Source organism: Phragmites australis, chromosome 3, assembly GCF_958298935.1.
Source record: "Phragmites australis chromosome 3, lpPhrAust1.1, whole genome shotgun sequence".
Lineage (NCBI taxonomy): Eukaryota > Viridiplantae > Streptophyta > Magnoliopsida > Poales > Poaceae > Phragmites > Phragmites australis.
The window spans coordinates 35,706,264-35,730,905 of NC_084923.1; the positions used below are offsets into that span (position 1 = coordinate 35,706,264).

The following is a 24,642-nucleotide window of genomic DNA, read 5'->3' on the forward strand; positions in this document are numbered from 1 at the left end:
GGACAATCCCATGCAGACTAGGTCTCGTACTCCCAACCAAATACACAAAAATCTGAATGTCTCTACCAAATAATTGTCTTTTCTCTTGGTTGCGACTATACTACTATTGTCGTGACAATCAATAGTATTCGCGGAAGATCGTATTTCAGGGCTTTGGTTCAACTTAACTCCAGCATTTTGCTTTAAAGCTGAAAAACATTTTGAATCCATGTAAATCACAGATATGATGTTGCTAAGTCCAAATTCGATATTTTTTTAGATGAACTCAAAATAAGATAATCAGGGTAGCACACGAGTAGACAACGTTAGGTACACAAGTCACACTCGTACAATTCAGACAATGGTAGGGCCAGGGTCGATAGAGATACAAATTGATGAATCTAACCATTTAAGAATACCTACCTATCCTATTTAGTTCAATTAATAATATTATTTTTAAATTAAATAATTAAAAAAATAAGATTATTGATTAAACTAAAAGATCCGTGGATACGTTAGACAAATTAATTTGCCCCCTATGGCCTACGTCCAAGGGATTCATATCCTCTGACGTTGTAAAGTTACTGAAATATATGCTGCCATTATTTATTAGAGTAAAATATTGTAACGATTTTACTGTTTATAGAATTACTGTATATATAATCTAGGTACGTCCGTTTCAAAACTAACGGTCGAGGAGAGCTAATATCGTGATACTGTTCATTGCAATTCCGCGTCCGGCTTGGGCTCCAACCGGAAGCCGGACCCCCCTTCACGTGGCACGTGGCCATAAACCCTCGGCCTCGCCGCGCTTGATTGCTTGCCGGTCCAGTATCCGAGTTCGGCTAATCAACTCACACGTCCCGTGCCCTCCTCCCTCGGTAACCCTCGATTCCTCTCCTCCCTCCCCTCCCCCGCGTGATCATCGGACGGACCCCAGCCCATGGCCAGCTACGACGACGACGATGACGAGTGCGGCTACTTCTACGACGACGGCGACGCCGAGGAGGACGGCGTCGTCCCGCTCGAGGACGACGCGCCGCCGCCGGAGCGCCGCGCGGACTACTGGGTGAGTGTTAAACGCGCCCGCGATGTTTGGGGGCTTCCGCGCCGGTTGAGATCGGGGCGGAGCTCGCCGATCGATTTGAGCCCTCCCTGTGCGTGCCCCCAAATTCTTGTGCGCTCAAATATTAATTGAGCCCGTCGCAAGAGAATAGCGGTTTGTCTTTTCCGTCTCTTGATTCTGCAACTGTAGTCTCTGATTGTCCCAATCTGTGTGTTTCAAGTTGGATTATGCACGAAACTCCACGCCGCCTGGATGAAGCTTGTGTCAGGTGTCTTGAAACCCTTGCCAGATCGGCTTTGGATGGGGTGTGATCGGTACGGTTTAATTGTGTGTGATGGATTGGTGTAGTTTTGGAATATCAGTGTGATGAAAGAAAGACACGATGTGGTTGACGAATCTGAATTGCAAGTCCGTAGTTCAATTGAATCTCCGTCTTCCACTGGTAAAAGTCGTGAATTTTGCCCAAAGCAATGGGCATTGTAGATCAGAATCACACATTTGAAGTTTATGGAGCGTTACTTGCTGGTTGTGTAGTATGTGAAGTAGCATGTATTAAGATATGCTTGCTGTTTGTTTTTGTTTAATTTTTTATCTTACAACATGCAAGTTGGGTTTACATAAAAGATGGGCTGAAATGCAAGCCCTCGTACTTGACATGGATTTACTACTAAATATAACTCTAAGCACCCGTATGAATCATGCAGAGCAGCATTGGATATGCCTTTTTTTTTGTAAATATGTCAGTATTTTCAGTTGGAATTTACTGTAATTTAATAATTGCCAATCAAGGCATCATGTGTAGCAATCATTTACCTGCTGTGCTGATATTCAGTTCTCATCTGTGACCCGCAGAGCTTTGATCTAATGTGTAAACAACTGCTGGTTTTGCTCGTAGTAATAGTTTTAATTTGTCCAATCATGTGTGCAAATCTTCTCTTTTCTTTTGGGTTAGGCTTTCACATTAGTGAATCGCACAAATTTGTTTTCCCGAGAAGATTCTTAGTTGTTTTAACTAACTAGATCTATTCATGCTGATTTTTACTGAACTATTTTTCAAAACATTTAACATTTATAACTGTTGTCGCAGGCCATTACACAAGAGTCCCTTTCCGCTGCACAGGTAATGGAATGAACTAGCAGTTTCTCGAGAGCTCAGTGTTCTGATTCTGTCCATCTTACTGCTAACCCATTTTTTTATCAATGCCATTTTTATCTATTCTACCTACAGAAACAAGACCTATCCACTGTGATGAACTTGCTCAACATAAAGCAGCACCAAGCACGAGCTCTCCTCACCCACCACCGGTGGAGGATGGATTGCATCTGTGATTGCTTTGACAGGAAGGGGGAAGACCGCATGCTCAGAGATGCAGGTATTGTGCTGCAGGAGAATAATAGCTTGGCAGCAGGTGGCTCAACAGCGCCCATGAGAAGTGTCACCTGCAATGTGTGCTTTGAGGATTTCTCCCTGAGTTTTATCTCGACCATGGACTGTGGGCATTGCTTCTGCAATGACTGTGAGTTTCCATGTTCCACCTCAGTGTCTTCATCTTTTGATCTGTACAGATGCCTTAATAGGAGCATATTTATTTTTCTGGCATGTGATTTCCCTTGTGAACTTTCATCAACAAAATATATCGGACAGTTTCCTAAGCTTTCAAATAAATGCAAAATATAGAGAGAGCTTTCTTATGTTGATGGCAAAATGCTAGTACATTTGCTTACCATGGTACTTCCACTCTTTGTTCAGGTTGGACGGAGCATTTCTATGCCTCCATAAACAGTGGGAAAAAGCAGATTCGGTGCATGGAGGTGAAGTGCTCGGTCATCTGCGACGAGGGCATAGTGCGATGCCTCCTTGGCTGGAAGTACCCTGACACGGCCAAGCGCTTCGATCACTTCCTACTCCAGTCCTACCTTGAGGACAACGACTCGGTCAAGTGGTGCCCGAGTACCCCGCACTGTGGCTGTGCAATTCGTGTGGGCGCTGGGGAGCGGTACTGTGAGGTGGAGTGCCTCTGCGGCTTCGGCTTCTGTTTCAACTGCGCAGCACAGGCGCATTCTCCCTGCCCTTGCACCATATGGGAGAAATGGAGCGTCAAGAGCCGTGGCGAGTCGGAGAACATCAAATGGATCCTCAACAACACCAAGAGCTGTCCTAAGTGCTTCAAGCCCATCGAGAAGAACGGCGGCTGCAACCTTGTTCGGTGCAAATGCGGCCAGTGTATGTGGTAAGCTGTTGTTACACCCTTAAACATGGGGGGTTACCTGTGGGCGGGCGGGCATACCAAGTGATAACTATCATCTTTCGGTGAAAAACTTGACATGCCGATCGGTGTACGTTGGGGGAGAATTTTTGTCCAATGATTTCTCTCCCATCTTATTGGAGTTGCCCAAATGACAAGTTCGTAAGATCTCTCCTGAAAGAACTGGGCTTCAATTTCCCCCCAAAAAAGGACTTTTTGGACTACATATCAATCACTTGATGCCTGTATCCTGCCCCAACTGAAACCGTTACTTCTGGATTACTGACTTTCATGAATGCAGTTGGCTCTGTGGTGGAGCGGCCGGCTTGGAGCACACGAGGAGAAGCATCGCCGGCCACAGCTGCAACCGTTACAAGGAAGACGCCAGTGGAAAGGCTTTGGACGCCAGCAGGCAGCAGATGCAGCGGTACAAGCACTACTGCGACCGGTTCAAGATCCACGGCGACTCGTACAATGTGGAGAAGGAGAACCTGGGGCCGGCCGTCCAGGAGCGCGCAAGGCAGCTGGACTCAAACCTCGCGCGGCCGTTCACGATGCGGGACGGCGACTGGCTGACTCGGGCGCACCGGCGCCTGCTTGTGTCGCGGCAGGTGCTGTCGCGGTCGTACGCGTTCGCGTACTACATGTTCGGCGGCGAGGTTCGGACGCGCCCCCAGGAGCGGGCTCGCCTGGCCGTGGCGCGGAACCTGTTCGAGGACCAGCAGGAGCAGCTGGAGCGGCACGTGGAGCACCTGTCCAAGGTGCTCGCGGCGGACGTGCCGGCGCTGCCGGAGGCGGAGATCATGCGGGCGAAGCAGGATGCCGCCACGCTAGTCAAGACCGTGGAGACGCTGTGCGGGGAGTTGTACAAGTGCATCCAGGACGAGCTGCTGACGCTGCTCGTGGACCCCATGAGCATCGCGGCGTACTGGCCGGACGGCCCCGACAGGGCCAAGGAGTTCGTGGCGTGACGTGCGGACGGGACGGGCGTGCTCGACGCCGCCACGTGCTCGTCGTGTGGCAGTACCGGAACCGTGCATGGATGTATAGCACGCGATTATTAGGCTGGTTAACTTAGAAGGGTTGACAAAAAAAAATTCTGACAACTAAGGCTATCTTCAGTAGCTATCTTAAATTTTTATTCTCAAAAATACTATTATAGCATCCCCTATCAGTATTACAACATCACTCATTTCATCTATCTCTACCAACTACTCTATATCTCATCCACTATCTTCTCTCTTCTATATTAAACTGATTTTTTCCCAACCGCCACAGCCACATTGTTTTTTCACATGTTTCCGTTGCAACGGCTATTGAATGGCACGGTATAAATTAGTGTGACGAAATTTATTTATTCGGATTATTTTTTTGCGCATGATATTGTTGCATTAAATATTTGAGCGCTAATTTTTTTGTCGCCACCTGCAAATACGGAGATAGAAATGAATGTTTGCAACGTACGTATGACGTGGCTTTCACTGCAATCTAGCTTGGACAGGAAGAAGGCCACCAGTCTTGATGCGGAAGACTGACGAGTAGTGGCTTGCAGTGGAAGGAACTGCGGTGCCATGCTGCGGGAGAAAGCCACCAGTCTTGTTGCTGAAGCCTCACGAGTACTGGCTTCCAGGGGAAGGAACAGCGTTGGATTCCGTCACGAGGCTCATCATATCCCTATATATATGAGGGTGAGGTACTCAGACTTTGCAAGCCAGCCAAAAATGGATCGTCGTGAAGCCTGGAAGCAGACCGTGAGAGAGCTGTGTTTTGGCAATGACTCTTCCGATGAGGAAGATAATTTGTTCCTTGCGACTGTCAGCGCCTTCCATGATTCGTCGGCATCACAGCGGGGAGTTTGGGGCGATTCAGTGCCAGGACATCGGCGTATCCAGCGGAATCGGCTGGAGGGCCATCATAGGTTGTTCGACGACTACTTCGCCGATCCCCCGGTGTACCCCGATTACATCTTCCGTCGTAGGTAATATTGTGAACAGAAAGTCTCTTTTCGAAGTATTATAAACACATGTATGTGTGTGGCGTCTTATGGTTGTTGGTCGTGCAGGTTCAGGATGAAACGTGACCTTTACCTCAAGATTGTGTAGGCAGTTGCGGACCATGACCCGTGGTTCCAACAGAGGAGGAACGCGGCAGGGGAGCTCAGGCTGTCGACGTTGCAAAAAGTCACTACGGCGTTTCGTAAGCTATCATACGATGCTCCTGCGGATTCTCTAGATGAGTGCCTCCGGCTAGGGGAGGCCACCATCATTGAGAGCATGAGGTGGTTTGTTCGTGCTATCATCGGGGTGTTTGGCGATGAGTACCTCCGTTCTCCGAATGAGGAGGACACCACTCGCTTGATTGCTATAAACGAGCGAAGAGGGTTCCCCAGGATGCTGGGAAGCATCGACTGTATGCATTGGAGATGGAAGAACTGTCCGACGGTGTGGTCGGGTTCTTTCACCGGCCATGTCAACTCTCCTACGATCATTCTAGAGGCGGTGGCGCCGCAGGACCTGTGGATTTGGCATGCCTTCTTCGGCATGCCAGGTTCGCTGAACGACATCAACGTTCTGCACCGCTCACATCTCCTCGACAATTTTGCCGCTGGTGCGGCCCCCCATGTACAATACTCCATCAATGGACACCAGTACACCATAGGGGTACTACCTTGCAGACGGTATCTATCCGGAATGGGCCACCTTCGTGAAGCCCATATCTTGTCCACTTGGGAGGAAGCGGCAACACTTCGTCGTTCAGCAGGCAGCGCTATGGAAGGATGTGGAACGCGCCTTCGGGGTCCTACAGTCTCGGTTTCCCATAGTCCAGGGGGCTACGAGGATATGGGATCAGGAAACCCTTCACAACATCATGACCGTCTGCATTATCATGCACAACATGATAATCAAAAATGAGAGACCGGATGGGGAAGTCGAACACGTGTACGACGGTGCTGGTGACCATGTGGAGCCGTCGCACACCCCAACCCCCACACTGCAAGCATTTGCCCAAAGGTATGGGATGATAACTAGCAGGCAGGGTCATCACCAGCTCCGTGACGATCTTGTCGAGCATCTCTGGCAGCTCCACGGAGGAGAGTAGTACCAACATCTTGTAGTCCGATCAATAAAATGTTTACTACTTTGTCCTTTGCCAGTGCGTATTATGTATAGTAGACTCTCGTAGGCAAGTATGTCGTATGTCATATGTCCTATGTCATTTCGTACTATGTAAGTGTGTTTTATGAATGGTTGTGGACGACATATTATGAAGCTGTGGATGTTTTATGAATGATTTAGCGTACTTGTAAAACATGTCAGTATTTTTTTGAGTTCAGTTGATATCTGTGTGGTAGGGCATTGAGCTGAAAGCAGTCACTATATCCAAATCAAGATGTAAACAGACAGTATGTGTTCATTCGCGCTAGTAGCTAGGCAGGCATCGAGCAAGACAGTTAAGGGTCTGATTTTTTGCAATAGAGACAAGATAAATGCATCAATGAGTTCGAGCTGGCCTAGATGCAACAGATGCAACAGATACATGGAGCGGAGGCCAATACTCTCACTTGTATCACCATCATTGAATTTCAGTAGTACATATGAAGTCACCTACTACATGAACATTCCTCTCCAGCTTGGTGATCTCTCCAAAGATTGAGATTAACACAACTGAGTACAGAAGCCCGAAATCAGGTTTGTCCAGCTAACAAATTAACCATTCCATATAGGTTTACACATAACGAAAGACAGTAGCATTCGACAAACTAAAGTCCCAAACAAATTAGCCAAATGGGGCCAGACGAGGCGCGCCTACCTGCAATGATGCTCTGCGGGAGACTCTTGTAGTAGGCTTGCTAGTCCTCATCCATTTGGGAAAGATCCATGTTCATTATGTGCCTCTCCTCCTTTTCCTTTTCCATTTTCATACGCTCCTCCTCGAGCCGGAGCTTCTTCCGCTCAACATCCATCAACTCCGCAAACCTCTTAGCCCTTTCCTTCTCAATCATCTCTTTCATTGCCAACTGTCGGTCAAATAGTTCCGTCATAGGCCCTGAAGCTGAACTAGAGGAGGAATTACCGCGGGCCACCTCCTTCGAGCGCGTGCGACCAAGTGGGCGCTTGGCACGTGGACTGCCAATGGAAGGTGGTGCATCCGCTCCTTCAGGTACGTTCAGCCCGGCTGAAGACGCTACTTGATGCATCGATGAGGTGCTTCCCGAAGCAGTGGTTTTCCGCTTCTTGCGCGAGGACTCCGATTGCCACTTGGGATGATTCCGCAACTCCCTCCAACAAGGCAGCAACGTGAACCCCTTGTGCTCCACGGCTTGAAAGATCTTGCATGCCTCCACGACCTGCAATTTTGATACAAACTTGCCAATGAAAAATATGTGGTAACTCATGCAACATAAACTAGCATAGAGTTCATCCATACATACACAATAGAGAATATATGTTAAGGCCCATATACATTATATCTGGCAAGACAATTGGATTCCGGGTCTGCGATCTCTCCGACCCCTTGTGCGTATGCCGGACGTTGAAGCTGAGGTTGTGAGGGACTTGTTTGTTTCTGGCACACGAGTCTGGGACGAGACGAAGGTGCGCACATCGCTTATAGCACTGGATGCGATGGAGGTATTAAAGATTAAGCCGAGGGTGAATATGGAGTCTGATGTGGTGGCCTGGGCTTACGAGAAGAGTGGATTATATTCGGTGCGCTCGGCCTACATGTTGCTCAAGGAGGAGCAAGCAGCCTTGTCAATGGCGGCGACTGGTGAAACTGGGGCGTCCAGGGAATGAAAAGTTTGGGGACAAGTGTGGAAGCTGAATGTTCCACCGAAGGTGCGTACGTTTTGGTGGCGGGTGATACATAATTTCCTGCCATCTAAAGTGGAATTGAGAAGAAGACATGTCATACTGGAAAGCCACTACGAGCTGTGTGGCGACCTGGAGGAAACCTTGCACCATGTGGTGTTCCGATGCCCGGCAGCTAAGAGATTCTGGGCTGAGGCAAAGAAGCTCTGGGGGATGAAAATTCCGGACCTCCATCCTAGAACGTGGATGACAGATGTACTTCAAGCGGATGTATGTTCTCCTCAGGAAGCAGCGATGGTGGTATGTGGTGCCTGGACGTTGTGGACTGGCCGGAATGCAAGGCGCCACGGTCGAAAGGTTTGGGAACCTGGCGCTGCGGTGCGATATATCTCAACTATGCTAGATGAGCTCGCGTCGCTGAAGATGCCGAACAAGATAAACCAGCCAAGAAGTATGATGAAGTGGAGATGTCCGGAGGTAGGATGGGTGAAGGTGAACACGGACGCTGCCTTTGATGCCGCTACATGTACTGGCAGTGGTGGTGTGGTGATTCGTGATAACACTGGCCTTGTGCGGGCAGCGGCGGCGCGGTGGTTTGACGATGTTCCGGATGCTCTGACGTCCGAGGCAATGGCAGCGAAGGAGGGGCTTGAGCTGGCTGCGGAGATGGGCTATGAGAGAGTCATGCTTGACGTGGATTGTTCTGGGTTGAAGACCTTGTTGCAAGCGCGTGATGGCATGCGATCGTCCATTGGAGGGCTCTGGTGTGATATCACAGAGTTAAGCAGGAGCTTTGTTGAGTTTAAAGTTGTGTGGGTGCGTAGGGAGGCAAACTCGGTGGCTCACTGCTGTGTGAGCATGGTGTCGGCCACTGAGCGATCCCGGTTTTGGCTTGACTATATCCCGGACTGGTTGATGGGATTAGCAGCCGTTGATTGTACTCCTGCTATTAATTAATGGAAAACTCTGTGATGCTAAAAAAAAATATACATTACATTGAGACCCATATAATCAGTCTAACCCTAAGAAGAATTGTACCCAGCAACCAAGATAGTTGAATAATAGAACTGCCTTTTCCATTTGACTATGATTCGATGACAGAACCATGTAGGCAGTAGCACTGACCTATCCATGTAGGCAGTAGGACTGACCTATCCAGTATTCACTCAAAATTGAGTTGAGTTTTTCAAAGATCAAACACATTCATCTCAGCAATCAACCTTGTCAACCACACGCTTAAAATGGATTTTTCCAAACTAACCGAAAATTGAATCAGAGAGCAGGTGAGAACAAGGTTACATTGCTTTTGGTTCACAAAGGTACATTCCTAGCTTCAGGATTCAGTGACATACCGTCTCCGCCTCAGTCGTACCACTCTTCTTAGTGCGCACGGCCCTAGCGTAATGGCCGCAGAACTTCTGGACCATAGTGTTGATGAAAGTCCACCTCCCTTGCAGTGACTTCTTATTGCGGGTTGACATGAACGATTTGTTCTCGTGGAAGTAACTCTCGATCCTCTGTCAGAATGCACCTAAGCTCTGGTTGCTCCCCACCACGGGATCCAAGCTCACGTTCAACCATGCCGTAACAAGTAGAAGGTCCTCCTCCATCTTGTAACTGCATCCACGACCACCCACAGCTGCCACCTCTCCTGGTGCGTCTATGTCCTGCACCTGTGCCGAAGGAATCTGGGTCCCGATGATGCCATCTTCGGTGAGCGGCACAACATCGTCCCAAGGCATGCGTTCGGTGTTACCACGAAGGAACCCGGCGTACTCCATTTCGTCCCTGCACACAAGTAAATAAGCAATCCAATACAAGTAACAAGCTGGTACCCTTCTCTCTCAGGATCGACCAAAATAGAGCAGACAGAGGCAAAAGAACTAGGCAACAACCTAGCAATGAATAGTTGAGCTATGCTTTTCTGTTACAGAAAATGAAACTGTAAATATGTCTTAACATACAATGCTGCATTTCTTAATCATATGTGTATGTTTTCAGACATTACAGAAATTCAATCGCTGACAGAATTAGCTAGTACAAAACTTCATGCAGCTATAACATACAAACATCCATTCTAAACATCAGCAGGAAATAACACATTATCAACATTGCTTCTCAACATTAAATGGACATGGCATCTTCTCAACATACATCAAATAACAGTACACCAAATGTAATACCATTACAACCATGATTCGGGATATGTCTTAACATATAACACATACATCACACCGGACTACCGGACTACAACACCAACAACTAGAGGTTAGTCGTAAACCTATAGGGACCGGCTACCGTGATTCCACAGATTCCGAACAACTAAATACACACCCTACCCAACTACAGCCTCCAAGACCTATCAGATTCAATGGACATGGCATCTTCCGAACACAGGAGCTCATCGGAGCTCCAGTCAGTGAGAACGACATCGTCATCGTCAATGTCCTTTGAGCCCGTCGCTTCCTCTACCACTGCCGCGCTTGTACTGTCAGCGTCATCACCATGGTTGTGGACGCCACCGCCCCTCATACAATCTTCAACTTGGAACACAAGCTGTTCGAAGTCCGCCGCAATGGTTTCCACCTGCAGAAGGGCCATGTTGAACTCCACGGCAGCAGGGGTGCTGTCCGGACTCAAGTTGTCAATGGCCACCTTCTTCAAAGCGGAAGCCGCCTCCTCCACATGGTCCTGCATCTTCGACACGAGGGTGGCAAGCGCTGCGCCATCCATCTACAACCACGGGTGACGGATGACTAAAGGGAGGAACCATTTTTGGAGCTAAACTTCAACACTGGCTAACCATTTGACCCAATACCAGGTACTGAAATCAGGGAACATGTGCTTAATTGTGCCCTTTCCAGCAACTAAAACAATATAGGTCTTCTTTACAATTAACAATTGCTACCTCATGCAACATAAACCAGCACAGAGCACATACGTACATACACAATAGAGAATATATATATTGCCCATTCTCATTACTACACTAGCTACCATGCTATTTGGGACATAGTTGAGATCCTACTCCTTTGCCACCACAAAGCAGTATTTCTTCCTGTCAAATCTTTAAAAAATTCTTAGTCCCATAGCACTAGCAGTATTGTTCAGCTCCTACTCCTATTCAGTTGGATACAATTCATAGACATGAAACGGTTCGGCTTACATCTACCTATTCCAGTCCAAAATGGAAGTTCAAATATTTCTTGCCCTACAGCTTTACCAATATCCCAAATCCTTTATGCCCTACACTTTCAACTCATCCTTGCCCTACAACAATTAAAGATTTCCAAGCCTCCTCACTCCATAATCTTAAACATATTGAATAATTCAGCTCTTGGTGCTAAACATATCCAACTACAACCTATGGAGTGAGGTTCAAATATGCTAAACATATCCAGCTGTTGGTGTCCACCTGTTGGTGCTAAACATATTGAATGATTGAAAACTTTTCCAGTTAAACAATTACAAGATTGTAACCAATTTCTTTTACCAATATACATACCAAACAATCACCCAAACATCAGGTACAGGAACAAACAGGGGTGTCCAACGTTCAACAAATTTTAGCTCTTTCCCATTGATATCTAACAAGAAATTTTTAATATGAAGCTCTTTCAGAAACCATGACACTAAAATTAGGCAACATACTAAATTGTGACCAAAGAAATGTACCATGAGCATGTTGTGTGCGAACTGCATCTACTCGGTTTCTATATGCACACTAAAACACGGGATTTCCTCGACATTTCCTTCATTGCCGGCCATAAATCCACGGGATTTCAGGTACCTATGGCTGGGGATCGGGTGCAGGCACCTTTCTCCCCGCCCCTGCAGATGGGGATCCGCTGCAAGCCAAAGAAACCAAGCAAGCAACCCATCCTACACTACCGCCGCCGAGCAACCCTAGCTTCGGCCGTCCGCCGCGCTAACATGTGGATCTGGGAGCCGAGGACATACCAGAGGCTTCTTGACGACCACGGTGCACCTACTGCCGCTGAGCACACCGAAGGTGGGGAACCTTGCACCGCGGCCGCCGGATCTGCGTCGGCCCAGTCCTCGCACAACAGGGATGAAGCGTTGTCTTGCCAGTCTCTGGAAGCTGCTCGTTTGCGCCGGCCACCGAAGCCTCCCGCCTCGCCTCCGCAACCGCTCGCCAGCTCCTCTTCTACCACTCCGTGGGAGCAACGAACACCTCGCCACTCGCGTCTCCCACAATGAAGCAGACGCGGCATCTCACCGCAAGTTTGCCGCCCCCCGACTCCTTGCCGCAACCCTATTCACCTGGAAACGGACTCTGCTGGACTGTGTTTGCGACCGCGCGCGGAGCTGTATCCGACGTGGATACGGGACGCGAGGCAGATACCGTTTCCACTGGAGAAGGCCTAAGCAGAGTTATCTAGCTGCAATTGAAACACGCACTGATTCCTTCATCCAGATGTCTGTGCACTGCATTGCTCTCGAAAGCGGCCAAAATCTAAAATTAGACAACATACGTGAATGTATTTACTAAAATAGATAACATATCATCGTATTTGCTTTCCCTCTTCTTCAAAACGGTGGTCTTTTGTTACTCCAAAAATTTTAATTTTTTTTACGTGTTCCATAATCCATGTGTCACCTATTTTAATTAGATTCACTGAAAAATGCTATGTATATGTTAAACTAAAATTCTCCAAAAAGGCTACTTTTATAACTTGTAACAATTGTTAGTGTCTCAAATAAATTCTCAAAAATCTAGGAAAATTCACTAATATTGTTTTTATGTGATGGACTAAATTTTAAAATTATTTCTAGCCCTAGGTTATATGATGAAAAAGTGAGTTCCTTTGTAATGCTCCATTTATATGCATTTTTATTATTTTATGTGATATTCTTGTTTTAATTCAATTTGAATTCGAACAAAATTTAACTATCTAGAGTAGTCTAGACCAAGTCACCCCGCACTAGGAGGATGCGAGCGACCGTGGAAAAATAGTCAGCGGGTGAAAACCCACAGAATTAAAGATGGAGTCGATGAAATTTAGAGGAGAGGCTCTAATGCCATATTAGGAAGCGTTGTCACCTCTCTCGAGGCTGTGTGGATGTATATATATGAGCTGCTGAACCACAACTAAAGTTACAAACAGATTACACCTCGTATAGATGATTTTGATCACATGAAATAATGCATGGATATAAAACCGAGTTTATCTCTGAGTTCTATCTCTAAACCTATTCAAACACAAAAAGCAATATATCCGTCGCGGAGTACATCAGAAAGATGCTGAGTTGGTTACGATGATTTTTTGGTAAACTTACCCCTTGATTGTAGGTTTTGTGCATGTTTAAATTTATTTTTATTCAAATTGAATTAAAAAGATAATATCACATAAAATGATAAAAATGCATATAAATGGAGCATTACAAAAGAACTCACTTTTTTATCATATAAACTAGGGCTGAAAATAATTTTAGAAATTAGTCCATCACATAAGAAGAATATTAGTAAATTTTCCTAGATTTTTGGGCATTTATTTGAGACACTAATAATTGTTACAAGTTATAAAAGTAGCCTTTTTTTTGGAAGAATTTTAGTTTAAAATATACAAATGATTTTTCAGTGAATCCAATTAAAATGAGTTTCACATGAATTATGGAACACGTAAATTTTTTTTTAAAATATTTGGAGTAACAGAAGACCACCGTTTTGAAGAAGATGGAAAACAAAATTCAACTCACCGCTGTACTGTTCTACGTGATACTGTTTATGGTCGGGTACTATTCAGCTCACGGTGTGCCGAATGTGGCTGGACTCGCATATTTTCGAAGTACGATATACTGAAAGTTAATTTTTGATAAATGAGATACTAAATATAAATATTAAAATTATAAATATAATGATATATGCTAACCCGGGGTCAGGCTGGCCGGCCGGACTTCGGGATGATTTATCGTGTCGGGCCTCGGTTACTGGGCTGGCGTCCCGACGCCAGCGATGTCCCCGGTTGTCATCCCTACCGGTTAGCGACATCATCGGGTCTTTTTTAGAGAATCGAGAGCACCACATACAAGTGAGGACACCGGATGACCGGACTGGTGTCGTCCTGGATGCAGCTGTACATGTTCCCGCTGTGCATCAAGCTCGACGGTCGTGGCGAGGTTGACGGCGTCCTGCCTCTCCCGCGGGATCTCCGCCTCCGGCCGCAGCGTCACGTCCGTGCCCAGCAGCTCCGACTGCCGCTCCACCGCGCTCTCGACCTGCTGCTCGTGGTCCTCGAACAGGTTCTGCGCCCTGATCAGGCTCCCGATCTCCGTCTCCGGGCTCCACGAATCCTACCGGAAACTTCCATGTGTACCCTGTGTGGACGAAAGGAATGGGGTCCTAGAAGTTATATGCAATTCGAATTCAATCCGAATAAATTTTTTGGCTCGAAGCATTCAGTTCCTAACATTTAAGTTACTCTTTGTGCTTTAGAAAAATTTGTGCATCCTGTTGTGTGCTCTCAAATGTTTTGGGCCTGTTTCGTCTATCTAGGAAGCCTTGGGCCAACTTGGACGGCGGGAAACCTTGGTCTAGGGTTTAGGCCGAGTTGCACACCAACGCATTGGGCCGGGGCCCACTGAACTCCGAAATCCGCAGTTCTCCAGAGACCTGGGCGTAAAAGGACCCAGAACTCCTCCCATCGTCCCAGTCTCCCAGAGCCATCGCATCCTAGGGTTTTTGCCTCACCGCCTCCAGAGCTCGAAACCCTCGCCGCCGCCTCGGGAGATCGGATTCGGATTAGAGAAACAGAGCAAGATGTTCCTGGGCTCGATCCCGCGGCGTCCGAGCAAGGAGGCGGCGTACAAGCAGTTGAAGTCGCACCTCCTCGTCATGACCTCCTGCGTCGCGGTTATCCGCGCCGCCCCCTACATCCTCCACTTCCTCACCCGCGACGGCGACGTCCAGGAGCTCAAGCTCGAGTTCTAGGGCCGTCCTGGCCCCATGCCGCCGCCACCCCCACCACCACATGGTGAGCCCCCCGGCCCCTGCTTTTTTCATCCGTATGGTTTGGTAGGTTTTTCTGCGATGCGCGTGTGATCCCGTTGTTGAATCTGAGGGGACGGCGGGGATAGATGAGTTTCTTTGCGATTTCTCTTGGTTGACTGGACGGTATAGCGGTTTTGTTCTGTGTTCGCGCGGGTAGATGAGTCGCGGTTTAGTGCGTGCCCGTTGCATTGTGGGTTCTGATTGATCAATTTTTGTTGATATGGACTTCTAGATTCATCGTGATTTGTTGGATAAATCAGCGTGGCACTAGGTCATGATAGTTCCAATGCTACGATTTCTAGAAACGATCTAACGGGGCGAATCGCAGATTTGGTGTTTGTGCATTATTGGGGTGATTTAGGAGCCTACTGGTGGGTTTCTATGAGTTCATGGGTTAGATTAGCTGGCTATTGGTAACCATTAGTATCTTGCATGCATGATTTTGTTAGGGACACTTTTTATTTTTTTTCGTGCGTATACTTGTGCTTGAATTGTTAAAACTTTGAGAACACTAATTTGCATTGGGGGATGGAAGTAAACAAGTACCTGTAAATGTGAGGAATAGAAAGTAAATGCCGTTTTCTATCACAAACAGGGATTCAAAATACATGTCTGCAATAGATCCTGGAACATGGCTGGTACTAGTTCCCGGTTGTCTATCAGCTGGAGCTGCTTTGCCTGTTTTACTTTTGAAATAAAAGTGCAAATATTAAATTTGACATGTTCTTGCCCTGAATGACTGTTCATCGAATCCAGAGTTTTAAACTTGATTTCAAACGTTCTTGGGTCAGATTTGTTCTCCTGGGAGTATGTTCTGGAGGGACAAATTATGCTGCTCAAATGGAGGAGTACTCTTTTTGAAAGAGTGAACATATATTTTGAATATGTCAATACTTTGAATTTATTTTGGCCTTTTTGGCTGATTTTCTGTTCAGCCTTTGTCAATGTATCACACATGTATAGTCAACTAGTAGCTGATTGATTGATGGGTACAATGATATTCTTATGCATGTGTATGATGTTTAATTTTATCTGATTTCCTGACCCTTGGAATAATTACCGTTTGGATTGATTACTGTGTTTGTTAATCTTAGCTTGTGGTACTTGCGGAATTCAATGATTATTTGTTGTATCTTGTTTCGTGGACGTCATAAGTTCTGAATTTCAATTTTGCTAGTGGCTATTATCTTTCAGATGACCACAATTTGTTAGTGTGTCCTTCCAACCTGAATCTCTTATTCGCATTGTTATTTTTTGGAATCTGCTTATGGACATAGTATGATGCATCTATTTTGGTTTGGATATTGCCATGCAAGTGTGATCTATCATCTATGTAATATGGTAGTTGTGATATTTGCTGAGGAACTTTTGAGATTAAGGACTGATGACAGTTGGATATGCTTGGGTGGGTCATCCATTTGATACTCTTATTGCAAGGAACGTTTGAGCATGTCTTAATGATGCATGTTTGAAATGTTATGCTTAGCTGCAAGCTATCATGCAAACTTGTCTTCAATGTTGTAATGGAACACACTACTTGCGAAAGCCAAACCACAGTCAGGATGAAATTGGAATGCATGTTCTAGGTTTGTCTAGATCGTGATGTTGGTGGCATCCTGTTACCTGGAGAAAATTTGCTTAGTTGGAAAAACGGACATTCTTTGTATTAGTTATAACCCAATAGCTGTTATACTACTATTTTTAATTGAAACTGAATCATTGATCCATGATACCAATGCCGTGGCCCCAGAGTACTACTCAAGTTTCTGAGGCCATCTGCGAGTTTGGTGTGCCAACTTGCGACATTAACCATCTCTCGTGATTCAGCTTCCTTTTGCGGTCCAATCATTAAATGTCCTAGTTTTGTGGCTTTGCATTAAATATTTCTTCATGGTAGGGATTTTGCAGACAAACTAGGAGAAAGTTTATTACTGGGAGTATTAACACAGATTAAGGAATAAATTGTCCCTCTTTCATCCTCTTGCCTAGATTTAAGTAACTTAGATACAGCTAGTAAACTTTATAATTGGATCGTATTGACTGTTATACATTTTCTGGATTTTTACATAGTGCTTTTGCTCTGGACCTTTGTAATGTATGTGGACTTTGGATGTGTATTATTTCTCCTTCGAAAGGATTCTTTCTCCTAATTTTGTACACCACTAATGATATATTTCTTATCTTTGTTAGGTGCGACAGGAATGAGCCAATCTTTGTCCTAGTTCCTCAGACCACTGCAAAGTTATGTTCAGCATTGTGTTTCTACGTAGCTTAAAAACATGGAGTCAGTAACAGTGCTTGCTTCGGTTTCTATGTTCTTTAAAATTAGCGACAATACTCTACCAACTAGCTTCTGTGTTTTCAGCCACCAGTATTACTTACGAATTGCCTGAGCTCAAGACGCGGTCATCATAATTGTCACTTACGAAGTTACCAACTGCCTGAGCTCAAGTCGCATGTTTGGGATTGACACTTGTCAAGGTGTTCTGTGACATTGCTTGATTATAACCACGAGATGAAGCGGGAGGCGCTCTGATCACCTCGCAGGTCGTTTTATATTTACTAAATCTGCAGGAATTTAACATAAAGCTATATTATTTGTTTAAGGATCATTTGGAGCTCTCGCGTTCCAAGCTGAAGTATTACTACATAGAGAACCACTAAAATCTCCTTGTGGGCTGTCGAGTCGTTTATCCCTTTGTGGGGGCGTTGAGTCTTCAGAGTGACCCATCAAACTTCAAATTGGTATTCGTAATGTACACAGAACATACGTGAGTAATTCCAGCTACGACAATTTGTAGACATGTGGTGGTGTTATAGTCGCGTTTATGTGTAGCATGTGGTGTTAGTAATCAGAAGAACTAACAAAGTTTAAATAGTGTTCATAATTTACACACGAGCGATTTAACGATAAAATTTGTAGATGTGTGATAGTGATTTTAGCGATAAAATTTGTAGATGTATGTTAGAGACTACTAATATCTAGTAGTAGTGGTGTGTGCACGTGCGGTTTCACATTGTATTGTAATCGGAAAAGAAATGGACAATTGTCAGTTGGCCACTCAAGTTGACGTCAGCAGTTAAAACCCGCTGGAAACTGCCAAATAGGTAGCTGTATGTATGAAACTACGAATCTATGGGTGCTTTGAACTTTTGATGATTTAAACACAGCCCAAGACAGAAGACGTTTGGAATAAATGGGAAAAAAAGAACTGCATGTTAAAAAACAGCTGCTTCGTAAACTAGTGAACATCAAATTCAAGGGCAACTATTTCCAAAAAAAGAGAGCAAAAATCGATGGACTAGTAGCTTAGGGACTGCGTCTCCAGAAAAGTGGAAAAATGATTAATTCAAACTATGCTATTATAAATATGCATGTTTCGAAATATACCATTATAAAAATCAAAATTGAACTGGTGCCACTACAATTTATGATTTCTTTAAGATTTGCCATTTTGGACCAAAATGCATATATCTGTCTTCTTCCTCCCTTTCTTTGGTGGCACTGCGACCCACGTCGGCTGCGCCATTTGGCCAAGGGTCAGTAGCATGAGCAGCAGCACAGGATGAGGAACTCGTTTGAGGCACTCGCGACAGCCGTACTACGGCGGTAGCACACGCACGAGAACAGGGAGGACAAGCGCGACTTTTAGCCTACGGAAGGTGGTAGAAGGCACAGTGCGCGAAGGGGAAGCCGGCCTAGGGTCCTCAGGTTGAGGGCCTGACCGTGGCCTGGCCGGTGGTGTGCAGCCAGAGGCGACGACGCTTGGCTCTTTGGAGAGCCATGCCGGTGCCGGCCAAAGCTAGATTGGCGCATGCAAAAACATGCTAGAGGCGAGGTGAAGATCACCGTGGGCTTAGATTGGACAGAGGCGGTTGGCTCACCTTCTACATTCGGCCGCATTTACTCGTGTTCATCGCTAGTGAGGGAGGAGCTCTCTGAGAGGGCAACAACGTGTGTGGAGTGTCGCAGTGGCACCGGAGCCGGGTGGAGCTCGAGGAGGATGGAGGCCTCCATTGCTGTGCAGATCTTGCTGGTGGGGGGAGAATAGGGCTGGAACAACGCAACCGGTGGGGGAGAAGAGGGCTACAGAAGGAAGAAGAAGGTAATTTGGTCCAAAAAATTAATATAATGGCATATCTCAAAGAAAAAGCAAACTGTGATGTCATCTTTACAACTTCGACCTTTGTAGTGGTATATTTTAAAACCGATACAATTATAATGGCATGATGTAATTAAAAAAAAGTTTGACGGGCGGAAGGAGCCGTGGCGGTGGGCACCGGAGGCCGGCGCAGCACGACGCTTGCTCCTCGTGGCCCAAGGATGTGGAGTGCAGTAGAGGTGGGCACGCGTTGGCTATCTCAGCCAAATACTGTCCCCTTCGAGTCGACTGTCGCCACCTCTGCGTCATTGACAGTTGTGGTGAGGTGGTGGCGTTTGGCAACGAAGGGAGAAGCGGGAAGCCGGTGCTCATCAAGTGAACTTTTCTGTATGCTCATAATGCAGATGTCGAGCATTGCTTTTGTGTCGCAGCTGGCGGTCTGGACATCTCTAGCTGTACAGAAGAGAAGGTGGATTCCTGAAAATACGCAATTGTAGCTTGCCCCACAAGTTGATGAAGACGACGCTGCCCAGCTGGCATGTGCATGCGAGAGTTGGAGTCATATCTGGGTTGTATGCTGAGAGTGTGGGCCATGTTGGCCAGTGAGGGGTGAAGAGTATAAATATTGGCAGTATTGTTTGAATTGGTTTTATGCAATGAACACATATCTAATCCACGTCAACCTCTTCTCTGTTCTTCCTCTTCTTCCTCTCTCTCTCTCTCTCTCTCTCTCTCTCTCTCTCTCTCTCTCTCTCCGCCACTTCGGTGACGCTTCTTCGATATTTCTTCGTCCTGCGACCGGCCGGGAAGAAGAGGGGGTACTCCACGATGGACGTCGCGGGGTGCTGCAATCTTCGACTGCGAGACGGCATGGGGGAGCGGTACATCCCCCAGGTGCTGCGAAGCAAGTGGGAGGAGTGGTGGCGGGACTGGTTCTTCGTCGACGTCGACCCCCATGACCGTCTTGCCCTACCGGAAGTGGCGGCGGAGCCCCAGAAGTCGACGTGGGAGGCGCCACCGCCGGAGGATGCGAGGCTGGAGTCGGTGTTCGAGCGCATCAGATTCCTGCGCGACGCCGGGTTGACCTCGGTGATGGTGGTGGCGGACTTCCTGCGTCGCCGCCTGGCGCCTCTGCGGGAGCGGGCCCGACCGTGCTGGCTCTACACCGGGCCCGAAGACATCACCCGGACCCAAATCGGCGCAAGCTGGGACCTGGGCCCAGCGGAGCTGAGGGGAATGATCCGGGTGGTGACCGGCGTGGAGGATGCGAGCCGGGCGGAGCTCCCGTTACCGGAAATGGCGCTCTGTGCCAATCCCGAGCGCACAACAATCCAGGCTGGGCTGCCGGAGTTCGACGCCCAGGGGCTCGTCGACCGGCCGAGGAGCCGGAGCCCCGAGGCCCCCGAGCTCCCTGGGCTGGATGAGGCGGCCAGCGAGGGGGCCACAAGCAGCCCGGTGCAGACTGGTGGCCCGGGCGCCGCGAGCGGCGAGCCGCGGGCCAGCGGCAGGGCTGCTGCGGGCAGCAGCCGTCGCGCCGAAGGAGGAGGCACCGCCGACGACGGAGCGGCGGCGGCGGCGCCGGATGACCGGGGGAAGTACCCCCGGCTGTACATTCCCGTGCTAGAGTCCCCGTCATCGCCATCGGCGGCGGCGGCGGCGTTCCCGGTGCTGGAGCCGCGCCTCGTTCGGATGGGGCCCGATCCGGCGCCCGGAGAACGCGCGGCGGCCCCGCCGAGCCCCCGGCGGAAGAGAAGAAGGGAGGACTCCGGGTCGGCATTGACTGGCCCGGAGTCCAGACTCCCGGCGGCCAAATGGCAGTACCGGGGGACTACGACCGCGTAAGTCTCATTCTTCGTTCTTTCTTGGGCGTGCTTCGCCCGAACTAAGCTTCGGTTTTGATCTTCGTCTGTCTCCTGCAGGCTGCCCACTGGCGCCGCCGAGGTTGAAGGAGCGCTGACGCCGACGCCAGCACCCGAGCCAAGCCGGCCGGCGGAGCCGAGGCAGGTAGACGCGGCGATGGCGGCGGGGCCAGCGGATGCGGCGGCCGTGGAGGGGCCAGCGGACGCGACGGCCGAGGTGGGGACGGCTGAAGCGGCGGCCGTGGCAGAGCCAGCGGACGCGACGGCCGAGGCGGGGACACAGCTGTCGCCCGAGCCCTCGGCGCCGATGGAACCTACCCCGGGCGTGCCGAGCCCGGGGCGGATGATGGCCTTGCAACCTTCGGGGACCCCGAACCCCCCGGAGGAGGGTCGTGGGGAAACCAGTGCTCCACCGGCGCCCGGCCGGCCTGCCGACCCCTTCCTGGCCGCGATCGAGGGCGTCCAGGTGGCGGTCGAGCGGCTGGGCACGGCGGTGGACGTGAAGGAGGAGCAGCTTGAAGCGGAGCGCGCCAGGCTAGACTCGGAGAGGGCGCAGCTTGCGGCCGCCTGGCGCTCCTTCGAATCCCGCCTCGCCACGCAGCGCACTGCCAACGAGGAGGAACAAAAAGCCGTGGAAGAGGCCCGCGCGGCGGCTGCGCGGGAGCAGAAGCTTTTGGAAGATACCCGCGTGGAGATCGCGCGGGAGCGGGAAGATGCCGCCCGCCTAGCTGAGGCATCGCGACAGCAGGTTGCTGAGGCCCTTGCTAGGCAGAGGCGGGCGCAGGAACGGGAGGAGGCGATCGCGAGCCGCGAGATGGCGGCGGAGGCCCTCGAGGCCGACCTGACCTACCGGGAGGGCGAGACCGACCGGGCTCACGCCGACCTCCAGCGTTGGGCAGCGGAGCTTTAGAGCATCGAAGGAGACCTCCGACGCTGGGAGGAGGATGTTGCCATCCGGGAGTTCGACGCCGAAATCACGGCGGCGGACCTGGGCGCCCGGGAGGACTTGCTGTCCCGCCGGGAGGGTGAGGCTGCCGAAGCGGTGACGGCCGTCGTTGCCAGGGAGGAGCAGAATGCTAAGCACGAGGCGGAGCTGACCGCCCGCGAGCGGGCTCTGTCCGAACTGGTGGCGCAGGCGAAGCAAGCCGCCGGCCTCGCACCCGACGCCGGCGCTTCTGGCGCGGCCGGGGGCCAGGGTCTCGAGGAGCAACTGCGGGCCACGAAGGAGAAGCTCGAGGCTGCCTTTGCCGCGCGGGTCAACCTGTAGCAGATGTTGGAGGACGTACTCCGGCGGATGCGACGGTTCGTGGTGAGGGCCGGCCTTGGGCGACTCATCATGGACGAGAAAGGCGACACCCCCGGGCGACACGTACTGGGGCTCCAGCAAGTCTGCGAGCGCCTCGAGGCGCTACCCTGGGCCGTCCAGGAGCTTGCCGCCCGGGAAGGACGCGGCTTGGCCCAAGTGGTGGCCGAGCACGTTCTGGCCTACTACCGGAGCAGAGACTCGAACTTCTCGCTGGAGCCAGCGCGAGAAGGAGTAGTCGAAGCCGAGGGAGAGGCCGCCCGGGAAGCGGTTTGGAGCACCGCTGCCGAGGTGGCGGCCGGCTTCAGGCGGGAAGTGCCACCGCCGCCAGCCCCCGGGGATGGCCAAGACGACTCCGACGCTGACTCTGCCTCCGATTAGGCTTTTGTAGTAGTTTCCTCTTCTTTTATTTTTGTCTTGATGTAAATACGGGAGTGATCCCTTAGAAATGCTTGTATTCCCCTTGTAAATATAATGGAAGCTTTTCTTTAGGCTCGCAACTCCGATATTCTCGAGTACTTAGTGCCTTTTCTGATATTTTGCCTTGATGCCCCGGGGAGTACTTAGTCGGTCCGACCCCGACCTTTCCGTCCCCAAGAACGAAGTCGTCCCGATCATCCTTCTCGGCGCGTTCAGCCCCCGAGCCCTCGCGAGTCCGCACTGGCTAAGTCAAAAGATAAAGACACGAACTTCCTTGCTCGGGAGATAGGTCGATCCAGCACGGAGCACGCCATGACCGGTGAACACTTTTTCACCTTGCGACCACTCAGTCAGCAGACCGGAGACACGTGCGGGCGGAAATGCGACCAAGAGTCCCCATGGTTCGGTGGTGCCCGGGCTTAAGACGGACTGAACCGAGCACCGACAGCCCGCCCCTGAGGCCTAGGCTCCGGACTACTCGAGTGGCTCAAGTGATAGGATTACCCAGGGCACCCAGGGACTCGGTAGTGCTCGGGGCCCTTAAAAGCAGGCCGAACACCACGACCACCATGAAATACTTCGATCAGACATTACCGCACACACGGTGCACCTTTCTGCAGACCGTTCTGTCGTTCTTGGAAAAAGCGGACACAAGGTAGGGTTTTGTGCGTGAGGAGACCATCTCACCGGGCAGATTAGAATGCGAGGGCACCCGAGGATGACTCGGGAACAAAATACTATTGAATGTAAATTCGTCTGAATTTAACCACTCACCGGACAGCTGTCGGCCTTCCGACCAACCGATCCAGGAGGGGCGTGTGCTCCGAGCTCGGGGTGGCCGGGGACTTGGTTCCCGCAGCCGGGGCGCCCGAGCATCAAGGGGCACGCGAGGAGCCCAGGGTCGGGTGATCTCGACCACTCATGCTTTAGCGGTAGGACCACCCGCGGACCCTTGGGGCCGAGCAGCGACCTAGGCATCGAGGCCCTTGCGGTCGAGCTGCCTTGCTTTGATTGTCAATCTGTGACTTAAGAGAGAGAGAGGAGAAAATCCTTGTTTGGTGCGCTCTGTTAGTGCGGTATTTGTTATAGACTGCTCTCATTTTCGACCCGAGACCTCTCGAATACCCAAACCGGCGGACAAGAGCGGGCAGAGGCATACCCCAGAGGTCCTATGGTTCAGTGGCGCCCGGGTATGACAGACCAGACCGAGCACCGACAGCCCGCCCCTGGGGCCTGAGCTCCGGACTACTCGAGCGGCTCGAGTGATAGGATTACCCAGAGCACCCAGGGACTCGGTAGTGCCCGGAGATCCACCACGACACCGAACACCACAGCCTACCACATCGGACGTAAGTCAGCGGCAGCTGCCCGTGCGCATACCGATCGGGATTCTTTTATCAGCGGAGAAAATGAGAGAGCGAACTTTTCTCGCACAATCGAGCATCTCACCAGACAGATTAAACATACAAAATCCAGAAAAGCGAAATTGACATACGATTGCATATTAACATTTACACTGAATTGACAATTTTTACAAGGTTGGGTGACTTACCCAGCTAGTGGTAGCCCCCGGTCAACTTGGGCAGGGGGGAAGCCCCCCGGCCTGGTTGACCTGAGCCGCGAGCATGGCCATCTACGGGTAGAACCTGCGCAGGTGCTCGATGTTCCACGGGTTGGGAAGCGGCTGCCCATCTTCTGTCGCTAACCTGAAAGAACCTTCTCGCGGGACCCCGATCACGGTGAAGGGACCTTCCCACATAGGGGACATCTTATTCTTTCCTTCGCGCGACTGGACGTGTCGGAGAACTAGATCCCCCACCTCAAAGGACCGTGCCCGGACGTG

The 24,642-nt window shown here is 49.7% G+C and overlaps 3 protein-coding genes across 3 annotated transcripts; 2 read left to right on the top strand and 1 right to left on the bottom strand.

Moving 5' to 3' along the window:
• Positions 1 to 764: 764 nt before the first annotated feature.
• LOC133912890 (probable E3 ubiquitin-protein ligase ARI1) lies at positions 765 to 4,341 on the top strand. The gene is made up of 5 exons (XM_062355850.1): positions 765 to 1,048; positions 2,133 to 2,165; positions 2,274 to 2,562; positions 2,796 to 3,276; positions 3,593 to 4,341. Exons 1-5 carry the CDS (start codon positions 923 to 925, stop codon positions 4,260 to 4,262), a joined length of 1,599 nt encoding a protein of 532 aa, XP_062211834.1. The 5' UTR covers positions 765 to 922; the 3' UTR covers positions 4,263 to 4,341.
• Positions 4,342 to 7,141: 2,800 nt separating this feature from the next.
• Positions 7,142 to 7,687, bottom strand: LOC133910678 (uncharacterized). The gene has a single exon (XM_062352991.1). It carries the CDS (start codon positions 7,685 to 7,687, stop codon positions 7,142 to 7,144), a length of 546 nt encoding a protein of 181 aa, XP_062208975.1.
• A 7,072-nt stretch (positions 7,688 to 14,759) lies between these two features.
• LOC133912891 (mitochondrial import receptor subunit TOM6 homolog) lies at positions 14,760 to 17,582 on the top strand. Its single transcript, XM_062355851.1, has 2 exons — positions 14,760 to 15,097; positions 17,305 to 17,582. The coding sequence occupies exon 1, from the start codon at positions 14,884 to 14,886 to the stop codon at positions 15,052 to 15,054; it is 171 nt and encodes a 56-aa protein (XP_062211835.1). The 5' UTR covers positions 14,760 to 14,883; the 3' UTR covers positions 15,055 to 15,097; positions 17,305 to 17,582.
• Positions 17,583 to 24,642: the final 7,060 nt, after the last annotated feature.

What these genes read in the sequence shown, in the direction of transcription:
- LOC133912890 (XM_062355850.1), top strand. Translation starts at nt 923, where the DNA reads ATGGCCAGCTACGACGACGACGATGACGAGTGCGGCTACTTCTACGAC. An exon ending in AGCGCCGCGCGGACTACTGG is followed by an intron (nt 1,049 to 2,132) that starts GTGAGTGTTAAA and finishes CTGTTGTCGCAG; the next exon opens with GCCATTACACAAGAGTCCCT. An exon ending in GCATTGCTTCTGCAATGACT is followed by an intron (nt 2,563 to 2,795) that starts GTGAGTTTCCAT and finishes CTCTTTGTTCAG; the next exon opens with GTTGGACGGAGCATTTCTAT.
- LOC133910678 (XM_062352991.1), bottom strand. Translation starts at nt 7,687, where the DNA reads ATGAGTTACCACATATTTTTCATTGGCAAGTTTGTATCAAAATTGCAG.
- LOC133912891 (XM_062355851.1), top strand. Translation starts at nt 14,884, where the DNA reads ATGTTCCTGGGCTCGATCCCGCGGCGTCCGAGCAAGGAGGCGGCGTAC.